This window comes from Homalodisca vitripennis, chromosome 5 (assembly GCF_021130785.1).
Source record: "Homalodisca vitripennis isolate AUS2020 chromosome 5, UT_GWSS_2.1, whole genome shotgun sequence".
NCBI classification, from domain to species: domain Eukaryota; kingdom Metazoa; phylum Arthropoda; class Insecta; order Hemiptera; family Cicadellidae; genus Homalodisca; species Homalodisca vitripennis.
The window spans coordinates 183,096,897-183,118,554 of NC_060211.1; the positions used below are offsets into that span (position 1 = coordinate 183,096,897).

Here is a 21,658-nt window from a genome sequence, read left to right on the forward strand (position 1 = left end):
AGTTTTTTAATATAATTAAGACAGAAATAACTAATAAACTACCTAAGCACTATGAATAATTCATTTTAATATCAATTTCTCTTTCCTGTTACAATAATAGTTCTCAGTATGGTACATTTCAGTAATTGTTTTCTTTTATACTCTTTGAACTAAAGCTTCAAAAATTCAAAATAAAATTATCATAATATATTTTGTTATAGATTATACGTGCTGTACAAATGTAAACGTGGCATAGAGAATTATTTTCCTCTATGTCATAAAACATCTGATGAAGACAGACTACGATAACCTTACGAAAGAAAATGAAAGTGGAATGGGAATTTACATGAGATTGAAAATAGAAAAGAAAGTAGTGGTGGGGGAGGGTATTTGACATTTCACTGATTTGATAAGTAAGTTAGTTGGACAAAATGTATTATCTGGTGTGTCTGCTGTCAATAACCTGAGCTTGAGTGATACTTTTTATCTTGTCTCCTTTTTTACGAAAGGGTTCGTACTGTTGTATTTTAGGAATCAGTTGAACACTGTCCTGTAATTTATTCTCAAACCTTAAGTTGTATTGAAATGAAGGTAGAAAAACGTCATTTCACTAGGTTTGTTCCCTGATTCTATAAGTCTATTGTTTTCGTTTCATTATTTTAATTAATTCAAAATATCAAATTTTATAAATAGCTTATGATGGGCATTTAGTTGAAACACTATATGTTAGGTTATAAGTCATATATGAATGTACTAATTATATTTAGATCTCTGTAACTTAATCATTTTCAGAGATGTAGATCCACAGGTACTTTGGCATTATCCAGAGACCACTATGTTTGGAAGTTTTTCTAACCAGACTCTAAAAACTACATTATTAGAAAGAACACTGTATTTTGACAGATTTAGGCCTGCTGTGAAAATTACATGTCATTATGGCAATTGGTTCCTGTTTTCTGCCTCTCAAAAGTAAATAATGTCAGTGAGGAGGCCACTCTGTTGTTATCTATTATTTAACTATTTGTTATTAGGCTATTGAGATAGTATCTAAATTCAAGCTCAGTCACTTTGCGCTCTTGTAAAGGTTATATTTAACTTTAGTACTACTATAACATAGGTTATGATAATATAATTTAAACCTACTTAAATATCATGTCTTACTGCTATCTCACCCAAAGCCACTGTATATCTATCTACTATTTGTTATTAGACTATATAAGTAGGTAAATACATGTGTATGTATTATTTATAAAAAATTAACAAAAGCTCATTTGAAATTAGGTATTATCTCAACAGATACTTTTCCTTTCTCGCTAGAAATGTGGGGCCTCCGAAGTCTGCACTGATGACCAGGGGCATTTCTGATCTGTACTTTCTCGATATCAGACCATTTGCCAGATTGTCTAACATGACCTGATGTTAGCAAAGTTGGATGATCTGTAATGTGAACTGAGATCAGGAAAGTAAGCTATGGATTGAAAATTCCTCTAGGTAATTCTAAGCAATATATGGGTCAACCTCGATTTTTCTCATTTTACAATATAATGTTCCAATAGTCAATTAGAAAAGGAAATGACTAGAATTTCTTGCTGGAAAGCAGTTATAGGGAGCAGGCAACCGCCCTAATAAAGTTAATTTATACTGAGACACGTACTTTTTGCACTGGACTTTCACTTTCTTCCGGTTACAATCAGTCTTTTCTATCCTGTTCCAACATCGAAACACGTGATCCGTTTCATTTAAGGTCATTTGACCCCCGCAACTCGGACATGTTTTATTACGTGGTAAAACTCCGTGGTCGTACAAAAAATTTCTTAAAGTTACACTATCCTCAGAACAAACTATAAATGACGCTAACGTAAACTCGCACGAATTACACAAAAAAGGATTAACATCCGAACGGCTGCACATCACGATAGCAACTGATTAGGACCGGCCGCCAGTGACTGATAACGCCGCGCGGACTGAAATTAATTCAGTATATACCCAGATCACGCACGATGCCTGCCCGCTTTTAGAAAAAAAATTAACTCGAGTAGTTCCAAATTTGAAGCCTAGATCACGTCAGTGCCCCTGATCACTAATAGGTAATTCTAAGCAATATATGACCATCTGGCGGTTGCCTGCTCCCTATAACTGCTTTCCGGCAAGAAATTCTAGTCATTTCCTTTTCTAATTGACTATTGGAACATTATATTGTAATATGAGAAAAATCGAGGTTGACCCATATATTGCTTAGAATTACCTTCCTCTATTCTTATGATACCATAATCTTAAACCTATTTATATTACGTAATAACAAGTAGTAAATAGGGTCAGACTAGCAACCTTCTCACCAACATGACATCCTTGTGGCAGAAAACAAGAACCTAGTGTCATAATGAAATAAAATAAAATTTTATATATATATATATATATATATATATATATATATATATATATATTTATATATATATTTGTTTGAGGACAACCAGAATACGTTAAAAATGTTGAAATTAAGATTGGAAACCCTGGCCATTAATTTAACTTATAATGAAAGCTCTAAGTATATAATCTATGCACATCTACATGTTGCAATTCAGTAACTTGATATCAAACCAAAATATTTACATATTGATTCAAAAGTTTGATTACTTAACCCATTTTGTAAACCCATTTATTAGTAGTACTCTTTAAATGTATATATATATATATATATATATATATATATATATATATATATATTTCCTTGTAAAATGTGATATATTGGGATCAAAACGGGTAGGGTACTATAAGCGGATCCGGTTTTTTATATCTAAATTGGCAAACGATATTACTTCATCATAACCATCGATATAATCAATCGATACTGATTAATTATTTTAAACGATTAATTAAATAATCTATATCAATAGCTATAAACACTTTCAAATAATACTCCTTAATGTAATATTTCAATTTTATATAAGTAACATTAGATTATTAAAAATGACAGTCAATTTTAGAAAACTACGCGACATTGCTTTGGAAGATGATGACATGTTTTTCATGACTTCAACATGTTGGACTCGTGCGGAAAAACCCATTATGTGAAATTTGTGGGAAAGAAACAACTGTAACTGTGAGAGGAGCAAATTGGCTCTCTGATACAGGAGGATGTTTTGCATATGATCTCTGATCAGATGCCACAAAAGTTTTTCTTTGACAAACCCTTTAGGATTATTTTGCCCTCAAGGGATGATTGGTCAGAGGGGAAGCAACCTCTTCCACCAGCGGAGCTCGAATGGTACACAGACGGCTCTAAACAAAAAGCGGCACAGGCGCTGGAATTCTGGGAGTGAGACCATGTAGGGAGCTGGTGGTTCCTATGGGTCCGTATGGTATTACAGTCACCTTCCTCCAAGGTGGCCTCGGACCTTCTCTCATTAAACAGATCAATGTCTTCCAAGGTCATTGGTCTCATTACGGGGCATGGTCACCTGAAGAAGCATCTACACAGAGTTGGTATCCTTCAGGAGGATCCGCTCTGTGGAAGGTGTAATGAGCAGGAGGAGACTGCTGAGCACCTGCTCTTTGATTGCCCAGCAATAGCAAGAGAGCGGTATGCCATCTTTGGTAGCTTGAACAGGGGTGGCGAGTTTTCCCAGGAGGACTTGATAGGTTGTTTTCGGCGGTTTGTTGAACTGCTGAAGTTGTAGACTGGTAGTCCTCATGGTGTTTCCGGGGTGCGCAAAAGGCCCTTGAGGCTTAAGTGCATGGCAGTAGGCCGCCCCAGAGAAAAAAAAAAAAAAAAATCTTCAGTTTTCCTAATTTTAGTTATAACAATTTGTTTGATCACTGTGAATATTAGATTCATATTTTAATTTAAAACCTATGATTGTTATTGAGAACTATAGATACTTTATATTGATTGATAGTCTAGGATTTGAGATGCGAATATTAGGTATCGATGATTACATTCTTCGATTTAAAAAACCGGGTCCGCTTATCGTACCCTACCCATCAAAACTGATGATTATTACCTCAGTGGCTTACCTTTAAAATTATTACTGATTAGATGTTTGCCAGACTGAGTTAAGCTATTCATTGGGTTTTTGGAAACCACTAATATCGATCTAAAATTACATTACCATTGCCCAGGTTATTCCTGAAAATGTAAACTGTCATTACCTCTAGGAATGTTAGAATAAAAACTAATTAAAACACCAATTTGTAATTTTAATAAGGAAAGAAGGATCCTTGGAAATTATATTTTCATTGCCGTAATCATTCGTGATCACAGCCTCTGGAATTTTCGAATGTTATGTGATAGGTATTTCCTTGAGAGCTCGGGCTGCAGCCAGGTGTACTTTTGTCAGCCCAATATGGCTTTGCATTCCCAGAAGGTCGTTGTAATAAACAATATAGAAATAACCATGTTATGTATAAAAAACTGGGGCAATGGCTGACATCTGACATTAAGACCAGTACAATGTAAGAATATTTTTGCTTGTAAGTAATTTCATAAAAATAGTACATACTTATATTCATGATTTTACAGGATTTTTAACAAAGTTAGAATATTATTTGGTTGAGTGTTACGGTAATAGAAGTTTTATTTGTTGCAGTTTGTCTATATGACAATCCGAGTGAAATATAATGGACATTCACTGTGCTGGTTTCACATTCATATCTAATTTCGATTCTGGTAATTTAGCTCGAGTTGAAGAAGTTCCTATAAATTCAAGTGGTAAGTAAAGCGATTGATTATCTCATAGAAATAGTTTGTTATGAAACTAAGCTGACTGTTATACAAGTTACCTTTACATTTTCAGTTATGTGGGTGTGGATGAACTGATGTGAATGTTTCTGAGGTAACTTAATTCTGAGCAATTACTGGATCAACCGCCCATTTTATTTTACTTCTAAATAAGCTTTTTAATACCAAAAGGTCAGGAAATATAACTAGACGTTGCAAACACGAATTGAATTGAATTGAATTTACCAATTGTGTGTATCGTAGCAAGCGGTATAAAGATAAAATTAACCTAAATTAACTTCTATATCATTACCACTCAAATTTGAACACTAAGTTATTTCATAACAGCGTAACCAATTTACGAGTGGCTGTCAGATATTGGCAGGCTTATATCGTGTGCAGATATTGGCAGGCTTATATCGTGTGCAGATATTGGCAGGCTTATATCGTGTGCAGATATTGGCAGGCTTATATCGTGTGCAGATATTGACAGGCTTATATCGTGTGCAGATATTGACAGGTTTATAGAGTGTGCAGATATTGACAGGCTTATATCGTGTGCAGATATTGGCAGGCTTATATCGTGTGCAGATATTGACAGGTTTATAGAGTGTGCAGATATTGACAGGCTTATATCGTGTGCAGATATTGGCAGGCTTATATCGTGTGCAGATATTGGCAGGCTTATAGCGTGTGCAGATATTGGCAGGCTTATAGTGGGTGCAGATATTGGCAGGCTTATAGCGTGTGCAGATATTGGCAGGCTTATAGCGTGTGCAGATATTGGCAGGCTTATAGCGTGTGCAGATATTGGCAGGCTTATAGCGTGGGCAGATATTGGCAGACTTCTATCATGTTCAGATATTGACAGGGTTATATTTTGTGTCTTAAAGTCTAAGTTATGTACTTAACAAAAATGTGAACAAATTAACCTAAATACTTATGCAAAATCAAATAAAAGTTAGTAATATTAACCTTTTTGTGTATCAAATTGATAAAATCTTCTCGTTCAAAAATACCAATATTTCAAATGCAACAAACACTGCTTCAGTCCAATTTTCACTTCTAGATTGGAATAAAATCCTTTAAAATTTCTATTAAATGATATTTAATTCATAAAATAATTAATTAATAATCTTTAAATTTCTTTTTTGTTGTATTTCTTTAACTTCTTCCAAAAGAAAAATATTGTAAATGTTGAGTTTAGCTCCAGTTCACCTTCCTCTTAGCGCAGCATCTGGAATATGACTTGACTCTTGGAATCTGGAATCACGTTCATCTGAATAGATCCAAAAAAAGTTGGTGATGAAGAACCTCAAATGAATTCATAACATGTTTTTGGCATCAGAAACACCTTGACTAAAAATATAGTGTAATCTTAAGTGAAGAGGTATTCTCAGTGTTCCATCAGGTGCTCAATTGAGTGCACTACGACATTTTAGATACAATCTCTAAGCACGGTTGAGCAACCAAGTTTTCTACACATACTGTAGCTATGGTGGAACGGTTGATTTAATGTGAATATTGAGTTTAGCTCCAGTTGACCTTTCTTTTAGTGCAGCATCTTTACCTTGATTACACAATATTTTGTAGTCTAGGTGTCTGTAATGTTGAAACACTGTAAAGAGTTCATTTTAAGCTTCTTCGTTGCCGATTGTTTTGGATCTTTTTAGATGAACGTGATCTCTGATTCCTGGAGTCAAGTTTTGACTCACATTCCAGATGCAGCACAAGAGGAAGGTGAACTGAAGCTAAACTCAACATTCACATTGAATCAACCCTTCTCATCATAGTTTAGTTTAGAAAAATATTGCTAAAACTCTAAATACACTGGCTACCAAAGCATTGTAGTTAATCTCCTGTAGTCGTCTACTTCTATAAGCTTTGGAAGAAACATAGTATGCGTACAAGAAACCTAAATTATCAAACAGATTAGAGGTTTCTAATAAACCAATGCTGAATCACAGCATTGTTTTGAGAAGTTAGTTGCTGGGAATGGCAAATGGATGTACAGACAACATGAGAGCGTCGTAAATAAAACCTTGTCACTTTGTATGTGGATAACAACACAATCATAGTTATAGTCATATTTGCTATTGATAAAAAACTATTTTTACAGGAAAATGTAACACAAGCAACAAAATAATTAAAAAAAAAACTGTAAATAATATATATGATAAAAACATATCAAAACAAACTCCTACAATCATTCAAAAAGTCCTGAGTACAAGGATATTCTCCATAGATTAAATTTAATTGTAAACACTTCTAAACTTAAGTGTGTCAGTTAAAGGATTTAAGTTAAGCGGCAGAGCATTAAAAAGCTTCACTGAATTGTACAGGACTTGTTTTTGGCAGGAGGATTTCTGTGGAGGTATTATTATACTGTTACTTCTCAGTGGGTAGGTCCAGTTAGAATAAAGGAAACGGTGAAGGTTTTCTACTACATCACAATGTAATATTTACCTTTTACTGGGAGTTTTTTTTTTCTTAAGTTAAATTGTTCTTTTAATTTTTATTTGAATTTGGTTTTTTACAGTACTGAAGACTACAAATAAAATGAGATATTTGTCTATGGCATCGCATCCCGAAGTGGTGCACCTTTGTCAGGGTTTCTAGATCAGTATTCAAACATAGTTTATTCTGAAAAATTAAGCATTGTAGAATGCAGTATACTGTATAGTATTAGGTGTCACTGTCATGATGTAGAATATTTATGGTTTTTTGGTTAGTGTATTTAAAGAAATGATAGTACTTTGGTGGTATTATCTGGAGGCCACAATTTTTCTTACTGGGGACATTACTGTGAAAGAACAGACTTTATTTGACTTTCTGTGAAAATTACATGTCATAATAACAATCGGTTATTGTTTTCTGTGTCCCGAAACGAAGCGATGTCAGCGAGAAGTAGGCTACTCTATTTTTATCTACTATTTGTTGTTGGGCTATACATACGTGCATATAATAAATATAAAAGTCGACATTAACAAGGACTCACGTGATCTGAGCTTGAATTTGGGTTATACATTTTTCACCAGAAGTGTAGAGTGGTGCCCCACCAAAGTCTGTACTAATGACCAGGCGCTAATCAGTACTTTCTCGACCACAGATCACATGCCAGATCATCCAACGGGGTCTGGCGTTGGATAAGTTGGACGATATGGTACATGATCTGAGGTTGGGAAAGTACCAATCAGAAATTCCCCTGGCCATTAGTGTAGCCTTCGGCGACACCCCGCACTTCTGGCGAAAAAGTAGAACATCCCTCGAGACAGTACCAAAATTCAAGCTCAGATCAAGTGAGCGCTTGTAAAGGTTATCTTTAACTGTGGTACTATTAGTAAAACATGTATGATAATCTATTTCTAAATTTACTCATATCGCATAATAATAAGAAGTAGATGGGGACAGAGTGGCCGACATTGCTTGCTTTCGGGAGGCAGTAAACAAGAATTTATTGTCATAATGACATGTAATTTTCACAGTAAGTCAAATAAAGTCTGTTCTTTCTAATAAAGTAGTTTACCAATAATACCAGTGTCAAAATGACTTATTAAAAATAATATTTTCAGAAAGTAGCGGTAATGATGCTGGCACGCCAGACTATGAATTCAACATATGGACTTTACCAGACTGTGCTGGTACAGAATTTGAGAATGGCAATAGGACTTGGTTTTATTTTGGAATGAAAGGTGAGTTTATTGTTAGAAATAAATTTAAAAATAGTTATAGCTTTCTTTACTAAGACAAAGTTTAGGCCCAATTATTTGCAAAAATTTAGCCACGCCAAAAAAATATTCAGTGAGAAATGTGAGCCTAATGTTCAAAGTTTTAACCTGATATGGTAATGAAGACTTTAGATCTGGTGAGCCACAAATAAATAACCAAAACTACTCCTAAGAGCCATACACCTTAAAAATAAAAAAATTCCCAAATACCAAAACCAATTTTTTAAAATAATTCTTATAACATAAGATGTAAGAAAAACGACAAAAACTGTGGTACTGTGTGTGGTACATCTCAAAAACACAGGTCAGGATGCAAGGCAGGCTTCGACGTGCACGTCTTGCGCACAATAAAGCCCTACATCACGATAATAATACATAAACTACACTGTACATTGATTAAAAATATTCATTAACATCAAAATTGAAAAGATAAATACGTGGATCGAAAATGGAAGGGCGAATAAACATCTACCTTACGGAAAGCTACAGGCAGACTGAGCGCGCGTGAGTAGACGTCGTTGGCTCTGCGGGAGACTATGAACAACCGGCCGCCCGCCATTTTGTCGCTCGAACAAGAGCCGTGAACTTCAAAATAGACACAAACGGTTGTCCCTTATTTAAATAAACCTTGTTTAACAGTTTTTACTAATTTTGTTACCCAGAAATGCTTTTAAATAATATATTTTTTTTTAAATTGATTTTGCGTCAGTGGACGTCGTTGGCTTTTAGCGCTAGTTTAGGCATGACGTCTAGTAACGTCATTGGCTCGGAAAGGGTTAAAGTTATGTTACCTAAGAAACTAGAACATATATTTCCTTACAAATCTCTATAATAAATTTTACCTTTTTTAAAACCTCATCTCAATTTCTAACACGTTATAATTCATTTCAAAGGTTAAGTAAAATGGTACTGTATTAAACAGTAGGTAACAAATATTAACTTGGTGATGTTACTTGTTGGCTGATTCATGAGAAACTTGCAGGCTCTGTCTCTAATGGACTTCATATCATTCAGTGTAATATCATACTGGTGTAGACTTAAGATTATTAAATAATTGACCTAACAATTTATAATGATGAAGCATAAGTGTTGTATCTACCTCAAAAGGGACTTATATAATCATTTTTAATTACTCTCAGATGTTAAGTGACTATGATTTTTGTTAATTTTGTTTACCAGTATTTTTAGAATCGTCTCTTTCTAATCAAGAATTAATTTGAGTGTAAATGTGCCTGGTATGAAAGTAACGACCATATCAACTAACTTCCAACTAACAACTGAGAAAGAGGTCAAATCTTTAATCTGTAGTCTAAAAAATAAATCAACTACTGGCGTGGATGAATACTCAATTGTAAAACACTGTGCTGAAAAATTAATCCCACTCCTCACCACAATTTATTATCAATACATCATTTGCTAAGGGTTACTTTTCCTTTCGACTGAATAATCTCTCAAATATACCACAACATGAAAATTACTGACCAATATCACTGATCTCAAAATTTTCTGAAATTATTTAGACATTAGTTTTAACAAGATTACTGGACCATCCTAATGAACATAACTTAATTTCTGACTGCCAGCATGGGTTTAAGAAACAGATCAACAACCACGGCTATCATCAGCTTAGTCGAGACCAACATTGATGGCTAAAAATTACAGCTTTATTTCTCAACTGTAGCAAGGCTTTTGACTGCTTGGGGTCTTGAACTCCAAAAAATTAGCATCTTTAGGAGTTATCGCAAAAGATTTGTTTGCAAGCAAAGATGATTGAAGGTTTTTGAGCAACAGTATACTGCATCTGGACTTACAACCACAATCAAGTCAAATCCACAGCCAATCACAAGAGGAGTTTCCCCAGGGATCTGTGCTGGGCCCTGTATTATTTATAATGTTTACATTATAGTAGTAATATTTATAATGTTTACATTATAGTAGTAATATTTATAATGTTTACTAATGATGTTCCCTCTTTCATACATGAACATGGCACTCACTGCATAATGTATGCAGATGACACAACCCTTCTGATAAAATACGACTTAGCAGAAGAATTTTATTCTAACTCATTGACATCACTACAGAATACCTTCACTTACAGTATAAATAATGACCCAGCACTAAACCTTGAGAAAACACAGCAGGTACACTTCCACAAAAGAAAAGACCATGTACCAAGTATCCGTGGTTAACCAGATTGAAATGGTTACTCTATACGGTAATCTTTCATGAACGAGCATGTAAACCATCTGTAAAAAGATCAGCTCTGGCATCTATGTTGTTAAACAACTGAAATGTTTTGGAACTCAGGAAGCTGTGAAAATAGTTTATTGTGCATTAGTTGATTTACCATATGAGATATGGATTGGTAGTTTGGGGTAACTCTTCGAAACTTCAAAAGAATAATCATTCTACAATCTTTAGCTGGCCTAGATCCTCTTCAAGGATGTTGGCAAGCTATCTTGCATGTCGACAGGCTAAGCCTACAAACAAATGGGGATATCTACAACAATCACACTCGCCACTTCTCCAGATACGTCTTTTACCTCAACATTGGACAGTACTGTATGGGGAAAAACCTTCTTACAAGGGCCGAAAACTCAAAAATGTGCTAACAGTCAACTTCAGGAACTTATCAGTAAATAGACTCAGTAGAGAACTGAAATTTTCTAGTGACAAGACCAGTATACACTCCGGAAGAGTTCCTGACAACACCAAGTAGTAGATAGTCAACTTAAATTTTGTTTGTTTATGACAATATTACTGTACTTGGTGTTCATGTAATAATAAAAATGTTATTGATAACAAATTTAAAATTATGATCTTAATTATTCTAATTATTATTTTTAGCAGTTAACAGCCGGCTCTTATGAAAGAACTTAAAAGTTTGATTACATAACAATAATGTCAAACATCAAACACTTTTAATCCTTAGTTTTGGTTCTAGAGTTATAGGAGATCCAATTTTAAATATATAATTAATACGGATCCAAACGCTTATTAGTTTTTTGGTGCAAAGCTTGTATTGTAATATTTACATGAGAATTTACATAACATTTTGAGATTTCTTAATAACTAATAAAAATATAGAAAAAACTCAAAAGCGAGATGAATATGTATTAAAATTTATATATTAAATTATTATGTATTAAAAGCATATCAATTATATGTTTAAAATGAGTAATTTCCCATAACTCTACCATCAAAAATAAAGCCATTAAAGTGTTTGAGGATTAACTATATTCTTATGGGGTTAAAATCAGGATGAAAACCACTACATCTATCTCTTATTCAATAAACATGTCTGAACAGGTGGTGCTCCATTTGCTCTAGTGAAACTGAACATGGTGAACCTGAACCGACAAACCAAGATGTACAGCCAGGGAATGGCTCCAGTGTTCCGGATATCTCCAGGAAGGAACAACTGGGAAAGAATTAGGGACAAGCCAACTTTCAATGTAAGTTTTTTTTAGATGGAAACTTAAAATGCTTGTAAATTGTATAAATGAATGATTTAAAGTTTAAGGTTTTGTAACAAAATCTTTCATTCAGAGTCTATAATTAATGTTTTTAGTTAATGAAATAAGTATCATTATAATTAATTTTTTTACTTGTTACCGTTATTATTTTTGTACTATTTTAGTATTAGATTAAACATTTTATATAAAAATTCAAGATTTGTGTGAAATGCTCTATAAAGTACCTAATTAGTACACATATAGCTAACAGAAAGTTACAAAACTAATTTTTAACCTTTTAAAGTAGTTTTCTGCTTAATTTACCAAGTTTTTCCGGTTTAAATTGTGTGATATTTTGACCTCACTGTACAGTATTATGTAACATATTAACTTCCTACTGTTATTCATACTATTCCAGGTATGATGAACAATAATTGTTTTATGTTGCAGAATGAAGATAATGTGTTCACCATGAGTTTTAAATATCGCACATTAGAAAATCTACGAGCAGTAACATACTTTGCTTTTACTTTCCCGTACTCTTATTCTGAACTCCAAGCGAACCTGAATCTCATAGACAGTAAATTCCTAACAAGTAACATTAAACCACGTAAGTAATATAGGTTACTGACTGTAGTGTACACTTCTATCTGATCTAGTTTATTTTATTTTATTTTATAGTGTACGTGATTAGTTAGTATCTGATGGTTATCATCGTAGATTGTAAAGGTTGCATTAACTCTTTTAGGTCAGCCACATTGTAATTATTATACACATACTTTTGAAAGGAATAATGTGTAAAAGGCTATAGATACTAGCCTCTACTAAAAAATACAAAGGTGAAAAAAAGGATCATACAAACATTGTATACTTATAAATAGTACTATAAAAGATATATACACCATTTTTCTTATATTTACAGGAAAATTGTCTACCACATAAGAAAATGTTTAATACAAATGTAATTGCGTTCAAAATAAAAACTTATATTAATGTTATAATTGCTTACTTTTTTTGTTTATTTTATGTTTACTATAATAAAAGAAAATATATTTTGCTGTAGGTAACATATCCGACTGCTATTTAGTGCTTTTTTTAGTGCTTTTACCAATGCACTAAAAAAATGTTCCTTAAAAATAATTGTTCTATTTGTGTTTTGAGAGTTTTTATTTTGGTAAATTAATTACAGTTTTAATAAACAGATTAAAACATAAGTTAATTTGTATGGTTTTGTTCTGATTCTCTCTATTTCAGTATCTTTGTGAGTTTCTTCTGGTTGAAGACACAAAATATACTGAACATGTATATGAATACACCATAATACAAAGAGTTTAAAGTTTCTGTGTATGTAATTTCAATAGTACATCACGTTCTACCTAAATTTAGTTTTGAATAACATTCTGTTTATTGAAAACATTAATGATTGATTTGTAATACATCTTTCATTTCCTTCTTACTTGATTATAAAATTGTCATACATAGAGTTCGGTTTGTGTATACTATTTTTTTAAACTCAATACAGCTTGTTTTGTTGTAGTTTGTAAAGTAATCATCAATACTAGACAATTCAGTGTAAAAGAGAATGTTTACATTTTTAATTGATTGTGCTTAAATTTAAGATTGGGATTATCAGCATTTTACATGATCTCAAAGACAAAGATGAATACAAATATTATTTCTTAAAACTTTAGACGTTATACCTATACATGACATGAAAATCAAAGGGCCTAATATCAAACCTTTCATTATTCCAAACTTTATATACATATTTTTTGATGATGTTAACATACTTTGAGAATTTATTTTCTTATGAAATAAAAAAAATCTCTCCATATTGGTATATGTTACTTAAACATAATTCAAACAGTCTCATAATCTACATTAGCATAAAGCTGCTGTAGGAGAATTTGGTATTTCTTGTAGTAGTTCCATGTATCTTTATAAATCATTTAAGAACTTATTCAACATGTGATTTCTTCCTAGAGTTAGCATGATTCATATTTATACTGTCACAAAGAGAAGGGAGACGCATACCATATGGTTTTTTATGTTGCATTCATCTGAATGTGTATGGAACTTGTTATCTGGAAGTTTTGTGTAATTAGTAATTATTTCGTTAATTCATTATTTCAATCATTGTATAGTTATTGTTTGTATATTATAATAATTGAAATTCAAATTAAATAAAACATATTGTTATAAATATTTAAGGAAGTGACAAAATTATTTTTTAGAGATTTTCCCGGAGTTATTTAATTTTGTGCAGACATTTTTTTAAATATTGTGTTAATTTGGAAAATTTTTTAATTAATCTAGTAAATAACCAACCAAATAGAAAAATGCAACTAACAAACAGACTTACCTGTTTATAAGTATTGAACTGCTTGCTTCCTAACTGATACTTGTTTAAAAATAAACTGATGACTTTTATACATAATTTACAAGCTGAAGTTTAAAACTTTAGAATAGAGAAACATTCATGTTCATGTATTATTTCACTAGCTGTGATAAAGTAGAACATATCAGTAATCCTGTTTGCTTTGACATATCACTAATCATCCACACTGAATTTGATTCAGTGCTGTTATTTATATGTGATCGTTATGGCAATAATTTATGTCAGTTTGATATGAACTATTAACAGCAATTATTAGTAAAATACAACGTTATTGCATCCTTTCTGTTTATAGTATGAGAAAATTGTGGGAAACTTTACAGTGTATCAGGGAAAAATGAATAATTTATGTTTATACCAGAATAAATACTTCACAGGCTCTATCGGTCATTGATTAAAAATCTTGTTTGAAATTACACTAGAAAGTAGATTTTTTACGTCAACCACAAAAACGCATATTTATGTTTTGAATGTTTTCTCTATTGTCTTCATAAAAAACATTTTAGGTACGGATTCTTTCTCATAAAATTTTCTGGTAGCTCTGACCAGATTTGAACCCAGAACCTCCAGCACTGACAGTGGTGCAGAGAAAAGCCAATTGACTTTACGTTTTGAAAAAAAAAAGAATAAAGAATGATTTATTTTCTCATTTTCTTACAGGCTACATACATACATCAATACATAACGGTAAATTAATATAATGGAGTTATAATTTCCTAAATCTTGCCAGGTCTGACTGCACCATTACAAAAGACTGGAAATAAAAAATTATTTCTTCAAAATACCTATAAACTAAACTTATAGTTAAAATATAACCTACAACTAAATGCGCTTAGGCCTATATTTTACAATAAATGAGAAAATATAGGGCCTCCAAGGCTAAGCCTGTTTGGAGGTTCCTTATTATATTTTAACACATAAAAAACATCAGCAAACAACTTAATTTAACAATTTAGATCTCTCTTGAGGATATAAATTAATGTATTATTTAATCAAAACAAAATATAATAATAGTTGTAATTAACCTGCTTATTTGAGTTAGATTAGATTTTTCAAATTATTTGAAAATATATATATGGGCCGTGAGGTTACTATGTCTGAATATATAAAACTGAATTTATATCCTCTAGTTCAAACAACCACCTTCCCAATTTAAAAAAAAATACTAATTTGTTATTTGAGTTTTTTATATATTGTTAGGTAATTTATTAAAAATCCACGGTGACATAAAAATGAATGATTTAGTAAAAAAAGTATTGTTTGGTTTTGGGACTCTTATATTTCCTGAATTTCTTAGTTTTAAGCTGTATTCATTTGCTTCTAAGTTGGTAGTATTTATCAAATCATAGTATTGTTTTAATACTTTATATATAAATAACATCTTGATAGGGAAAATCTTAAGCTGATTAAATAATGGTCGTGAGTGTTCAAATCTATGATTGTGGGTTATTAATCTGACAAAGTGCTTTTGCTGCATAAGTAATGAGTTTAAATTTGAGTCATACGCACTTCCCCAAAGAAATATGCCATATTCAATTCGACTTTGTACAAGCGCAAAATATAACATTCTAAGTATTTTTAAATTGCAAATGTTTCTTAAAAAATAAAAAATTCTTATAATATTATTGAGTTTTTTTGTAATGTTCTATATGTGAATTTTCCAATTAAATTCACTATCCATATGAATTCCCAAATATTTTATAATATCCGATTTTTGTATCGTTGAACAATCCATTGTTAAGCAATTATTGATTTGGCTTGATTTCAAAATACAGTCAGCACATCTATAGAAAACAGGTTCAAATATAATGTCATTTTTTCTGAGACTGAAATTGACATATTTTGTTTTTTTCCGTACTTAAAAGCATATGGTTCATTGTGAACCACCACTGAATTATTTCTAGATCTTTGCTCATAGCAACGTGGATATCAGTCCAGCTATCTTTGACATAGCTAAGGGCTGTATCATCAGCAAATGATGTTAGTGTTCCTTGAAATCTGGCATCGCATAGATCATTTATATATATATATATATATATATATATATATATATATATAATGAAAAGGATTGCTCCCAATACTGACCCTTGGGGCACGCCATATAAGATTTTACCCATTTCACTATATGTGGAGTGCATTCTGACACACTGATACCTATCCCGTAAATAACTTTCAAACCAAGAATAAGCTATTCCTCGAATACCACACCTATAAAGTTTTTTTTAATAAAATTGTATGATCTACAGTGTCGAATGCTTTTTTTATATCTAAGAATAAACCACTTATACATTTACTTGAATTTAGGCCATTGTATACATTTTTGGTAAAATTAAATAGAGCGCTTTCGGTATTCATATTTTCTCTGAAGCCAAATTGATTTTTACTAAAAAAATCTGTCTTATTTAAAAAATTAACAATTTTCTTTTTCATGAGTTTTTCATAGATTTTTGAGAAACAAGAAAGCAATGAGATTGGGCGATAGCTATTACACGTACTGCTTAGTCCACCTTTATATATAGGAATTACAACGGCTGTTTTTAATTGTGTTGGAAAAATTCCTTTTTGAAAACTAAAATTGATCAAATATGAGAGAATAGTGACTATTTCTGGTACGACAGTTTTTATTATATATGAACTAATTTCATCTATACCTGGAGAAGTATTATTTTTTAATGAATTAATTATACCAAGGATTTCTTCCTCGCATACAGTTTCTAACAATATAGTTCTTTGTTGGTGTTTATCTATAAAGTAATTTCTTATGTTTAATTTAGAAAAATCAGATGGAACATTATCGGACAATTTTAATCCACTTACTACATTAAGAAAATACTGATTAAATTCATTTGCTACATACTCTGAATCATATTCAAGTTTGCCATTTACATCTAAGACTATGGTTTTGCTATTTTTATTTTTTGGTTTGTAATGTCATTCAAAACTTTCCAAGTAGTTTTTAGTATTGCCTTCACACCTTTCTAATTTATTTTTATAATAATCATTTTTCAATATCCTAATTTCCTCTAGTAGCTTATTTCTAAAACGTATATAATGATTTTTCAATTGAATGTTTTGAGGATGATTTTTGACTAATTTGAATAATGAATTCCTTCTTTTAATCTTGTAACAGATTGTATCATTAATCCAAGGTTTTAATTTCTTGAATTTATTTTTTTGTAATATTGATTCTTTGCTACAACTTATACAATTTTTAAATGTTTTAATAAACGAATCAAAAGCTGACGACGGATCAAGTTTATTGTAAACACAAGACCAATCCTCAGCAGCTAACAGCTGCTTTAGCTTCACATAATTGCCATCCCGGTGGGGCGGAGGAGGGGGCCGGGTCTCCCCCTCCGCCACCCCACCAAGAGCAATGCATACCAAAGAGTGGTCTGTGATACCAGCGTGTATTGTTGTAACATCGATTGTTACCGAGCGCTTATCATATAAACGCGCATAGACATGATCAATGCATGTTGCTGAATCTACTGTAATTCTTGTAGGTTCATTAACAAGACTTTCTAAACCATTTACTGCCATTAACCTTTAATAATTATCTACAAGATAATGATTTTCCAAAATATTTATGTTAATGTCGCCTACAACTAAAAAACTTTTTTCCTTCTTAAAACCATCTAAAATATTAGTAAACTCTTTAATAAACGAATCTATTGTATATAAATATAATCTATATAGAGCCAAAATACAAAGGTCAAAGTTACATAATTTTAATGATATTTTTAATGTGTCAGCTGTTTGCATTTCTACTATTGTTGAATTTATAACAGTTATTGAATTTTTAACATAAATGATAACGCCACCAGCTCTGTAGGTATCATTACAGTTTGAATATAAAGCGTAATTTGGTATTTCATAGAAATTTATTTCTTTACTGTTGATCCATTTTTCAGATAAAATAATTATATCGGGAAAAGTATATCTCTGTTCAATTTCAAGTATAAAAAGATCAAAGTTTTTACGAAGGCTTCTTATGTTTTGATGGATTATTTTTACAGAATGTTGATTAGTCATAATTAAAGATTTTATGTTTATATTTACTTAATAATGAATACAAAATAACTAGTATACTTTATTCATTTTGTAGCAAAGGTGACCTACATAATATAATAATAAAATAAAAAATAACACTTAATGTATTAACATACAAAAGAAATAGATACTGGTACTGAGTTTAACCTTCATACATAAGCTATTTATTTACATTTACCTTTGGCAGGTCAGCCTGGCAAGTTACAAAGTTACAAAAGTATTCTAGTTTGTGTTTACATCAACTAGTTAGATTCAATTGAAATAATTTGTGGTCAAATTCCAAATATTCTTTGATTCAATTTTGTAAATTGAGGATTTGAATGGTGTCCAGCTTAATGTGAATATCAACAGTATTCTGCCTCTCTCTGCATTTAGTGGACATTAAATTTGGACCTCCTCGTGGTTTGGTAATATAGGCTCTAAATTACTAATTTGGTCGCTGAGTTAAATTTTAGTTGTACTCAAATATACTAAAATTACATACTCCTCATTTATGGACAATATTTTCAAACATCTTAAAATTCTCGAAGTGATATCAGTGAGATGTCCAGTAGTGCTAAAATTGAACTATTTGAGGTTAGGTAGATGTTTACCACAAACGACACATAGTATCCATCATTGATCATTCTCAATCTATGTTGTATAATAATAGATTAGAAAAACAGGACCATTAATTTATCCACTTGCCGCCTTTATTTTTTCCTAAATACTGTTGCTAGACTAAAAATGATTTTACCTTTGCATATCATCAGCTGGAATCGTTTTGTACGCTAGTCACTATTTAAACGAGTAATTTTTCTGTTGATAGCTAAAGTACTTTTGGTTATCCTTCAGAGTTTTATTTTAGATTTTTTAGCTTTTTAATCATAATACAGGTCAAAAATACTAAAAAGGACCATTTTTGGATGTTATAAAACTCATTTGTTTAAGTGATTGCGAGATTTTAGGGCTTTTCAGCTTTTTAGTGGGCACAAGTAGCACATTTTTTGTTCCTATGCTTTTTTATAGAAATGAAATTTCCAAACCGTTATATTTTTTTAATCTTGGTTTTTTATTTGAGTAAGTATTAATAATTTATATGCTGTGCTAAATTTGAAAAAGTAATCACAATATTTTCATAAAAACAGTTAATAACATTCAAAATGCGATGGTAAGTAATTGTAATTAATTATTTTCTTATTCTGTTGCATTGGCTGTAAAAAGATATATAATTTCTTATACTTCTTAATTTTTTGTACTTCCTAACTTTTTATATAGTTATTTGTTTATTTTAACATGTGCTTGCAAAACTCCTAAAAACCGTGGGCCACTACAAGTAAATATGGTTAGCACTTTGAGGGTTAACACCATATCTGGTAAAACTTTTCATGTAACTTGCGAAATGTTACGGGCACAAATGAGAGTGCCTTTTAGTGATCTTGCTGATTAGTCACTTGTAAGAACAGATATTGCAGTTATTTTTGTACCATTCAAAGATAGTTTCTTGTCAAACGGGTTAGAGTAAGTGAAATATTAATGCAAAATGTAAAATCATTGTTACACTTCAAGATTACTAGAAGTTAGTTAGGAAATATGTCTGTTTTTTCTTGCTATGTATACAGTGTATTTGTGAAACATGATACGTAATAACGTAGCCTTGTGAATGTATGTTGTAGAACCAAAGCTAGACGACATATATTACCACAGGGAGACAGTGTGCTATTCTCTAGACGGCAGGAGGGTAGATCTGCTCACATCTCATCTACAGTGTTTTTGTGAAACATGATACGTAATAACGTAGCCTTGTGAATGTATGTTGTAGAACCAAAGCTAGACGACATATATTACCACAGGGAGACAGTGTGCTACTCTCTAGAGGGCAGGAGGGTAGATCTGCTCACATCTCATCTACAGTGTTTTTGTGAAACATGATACGTAATAACGTAGCCTTGTGAATGTATGTTGTAGAACCAAAGCTAGACGACATATATTACCACAGGGAGACAGTGTGCTATTCTCTAGACGGCAGGAGGGTAGATCTGCTCACATCTCATCTACAGTGTTTTTGTGAAACATGATACGTAATAACGTAGCCTTGTGAATGTATGTTGTAGAACCAAAGCTAGACGACATATATTACCACAGGGAGACAGTGTGCTACTCTCTAGAGGGCAGGAGGGTAGATCTGCTCACATCTCATCTACAGTGTTTTTGTGAAACATGATACGTAATAACGTAGCCTTGTGAATGTATGTTGTAGAACCAAAGCTAGACGACATATATTACCACAGGGAGACAGTGTGCTACTCTCTAGAGGGCAGGAGGGTAGATCTGCTCACATCTCATCTACAGTGTTTTTGTGAAACATGATACGTAATAACGTAGCCTTGTGAATGTATGTTGTAGAACCAAAGCTAGACGACATATATTACCACAGGGAGACAGTGTGCTACTCTCTAGAGGGCAGGAGGGTAGATCTGCTCACATCTCATCTACAGTGTTTTTGTGAAACATGATACGTAATAACGTAGCCTTGTGAATGTATGTTGTAGAACCAAAGCTAGACGACATATATTACCACAGGGAGACAGTGTGCTACTCTCTAGAGGGCAGGAGGGTAGATCTGCTCACATCTCATCTACAGTGTATTTGTGAAACATGATACGTAATAACGTAGCCTTGTGAATGTATGTTGTAGAACCAAAGCTAGACGACATATATTACCACAGGGAGACAGTGTGTTACTCTCTAGAGGGCAGGAGGGTAGATCTGCTCACAATCTCATCTACAGTGTATTTGTGAAACATGATACGTAATAACGTAGCCTTGTGAATGTATGTTGTAGAACCAAAGCTAGACGACATATATTACCACAGGGAGACAGTGTGCTATTCTCTAGAGGGCAGGAGGGTAGATCTGCTCACATCTCATCTACAGTGTATTTGTGAAACATGATACGTAATAACGTAGCCTTGTGAATGTATGTTGTAGAACCAAAGCTAGACGACATATATTACCACAGGGAGACAGTGTGCTATTCTCTAGAGGGCAGGAGGGTAGATCTGCTTACAATCTCATCATATCACAATATCACCACCAACAGAGAGCCAAGACTTTCACATCTGTTCCCCGAGTCTGATTCTCTCAGACCATTCCAGTTTACAAATAAAAAAGTAAGCTGTTTAACCTTAATATTAAGTTCATGTATTAAATATTTTCAGTACTGAAGCGCACCACATGAAATTGTACGAATAAGGCAAGCATACCCAGCACTTTCTCAATTTTAACATAATAAATACACTGTAGATTTTCTTTTATTAACAAATGTTGATCATATTTCTGTTTTGGG

At 32.3% G+C, this 21,658-nt stretch overlaps 1 protein-coding gene across 2 annotated transcripts; it reads left to right on the plus strand.

Moving 5' to 3' along the window:
* The first annotated feature begins 323 nt into the window (after positions 1 to 323).
* LOC124363304 (cytosolic carboxypeptidase-like protein 5) lies at positions 324 to 21,034 on the plus strand. Of its 2 annotated transcripts, none has more exons than XM_046818534.1 (6): positions 324 to 593; positions 4,566 to 4,687; positions 8,269 to 8,388; positions 11,737 to 11,882; positions 12,333 to 12,492; positions 20,132 to 21,034. In XM_046818534.1, the coding sequence occupies exons 2-6, from the start codon at positions 4,597 to 4,599 to the stop codon at positions 20,239 to 20,241; spliced, it is 627 nt and encodes a 208-aa protein (XP_046674490.1). In that variant the 5' UTR covers positions 324 to 593; positions 4,566 to 4,596; the 3' UTR covers positions 20,242 to 21,034. The 2 variants fall into 2 exon arrangements, with proteins under 2 accessions (XP_046674490.1, XP_046674489.1); XM_046818533.1 differs by lacking the exon at positions 20,132 to 21,034 and adding an exon at positions 19,986 to 20,121 and having other exon boundaries at positions 331 to 593.
* The last annotated feature ends 624 nt before the right edge of the window (positions 21,035 to 21,658 follow it).

What these genes read in the sequence shown, in the direction of transcription:
- LOC124363304 (XM_046818534.1), top strand. Translation starts at nt 4,597, where the DNA reads ATGGACATTCACTGTGCTGGTTTCACATTCATATCTAATTTCGATTCT. An exon ending in AGTTCCTATAAATTCAAGTG is followed by an intron (nt 4,688 to 8,268) that starts GTAAGTAAAGCG and finishes TAATATTTTCAG; the next exon opens with AAAGTAGCGGTAATGATGCT. An exon ending in GTTTTATTTTGGAATGAAAG is followed by an intron (nt 8,389 to 11,736) that starts GTGAGTTTATTG and finishes ATGTCTGAACAG; the next exon opens with GTGGTGCTCCATTTGCTCTA.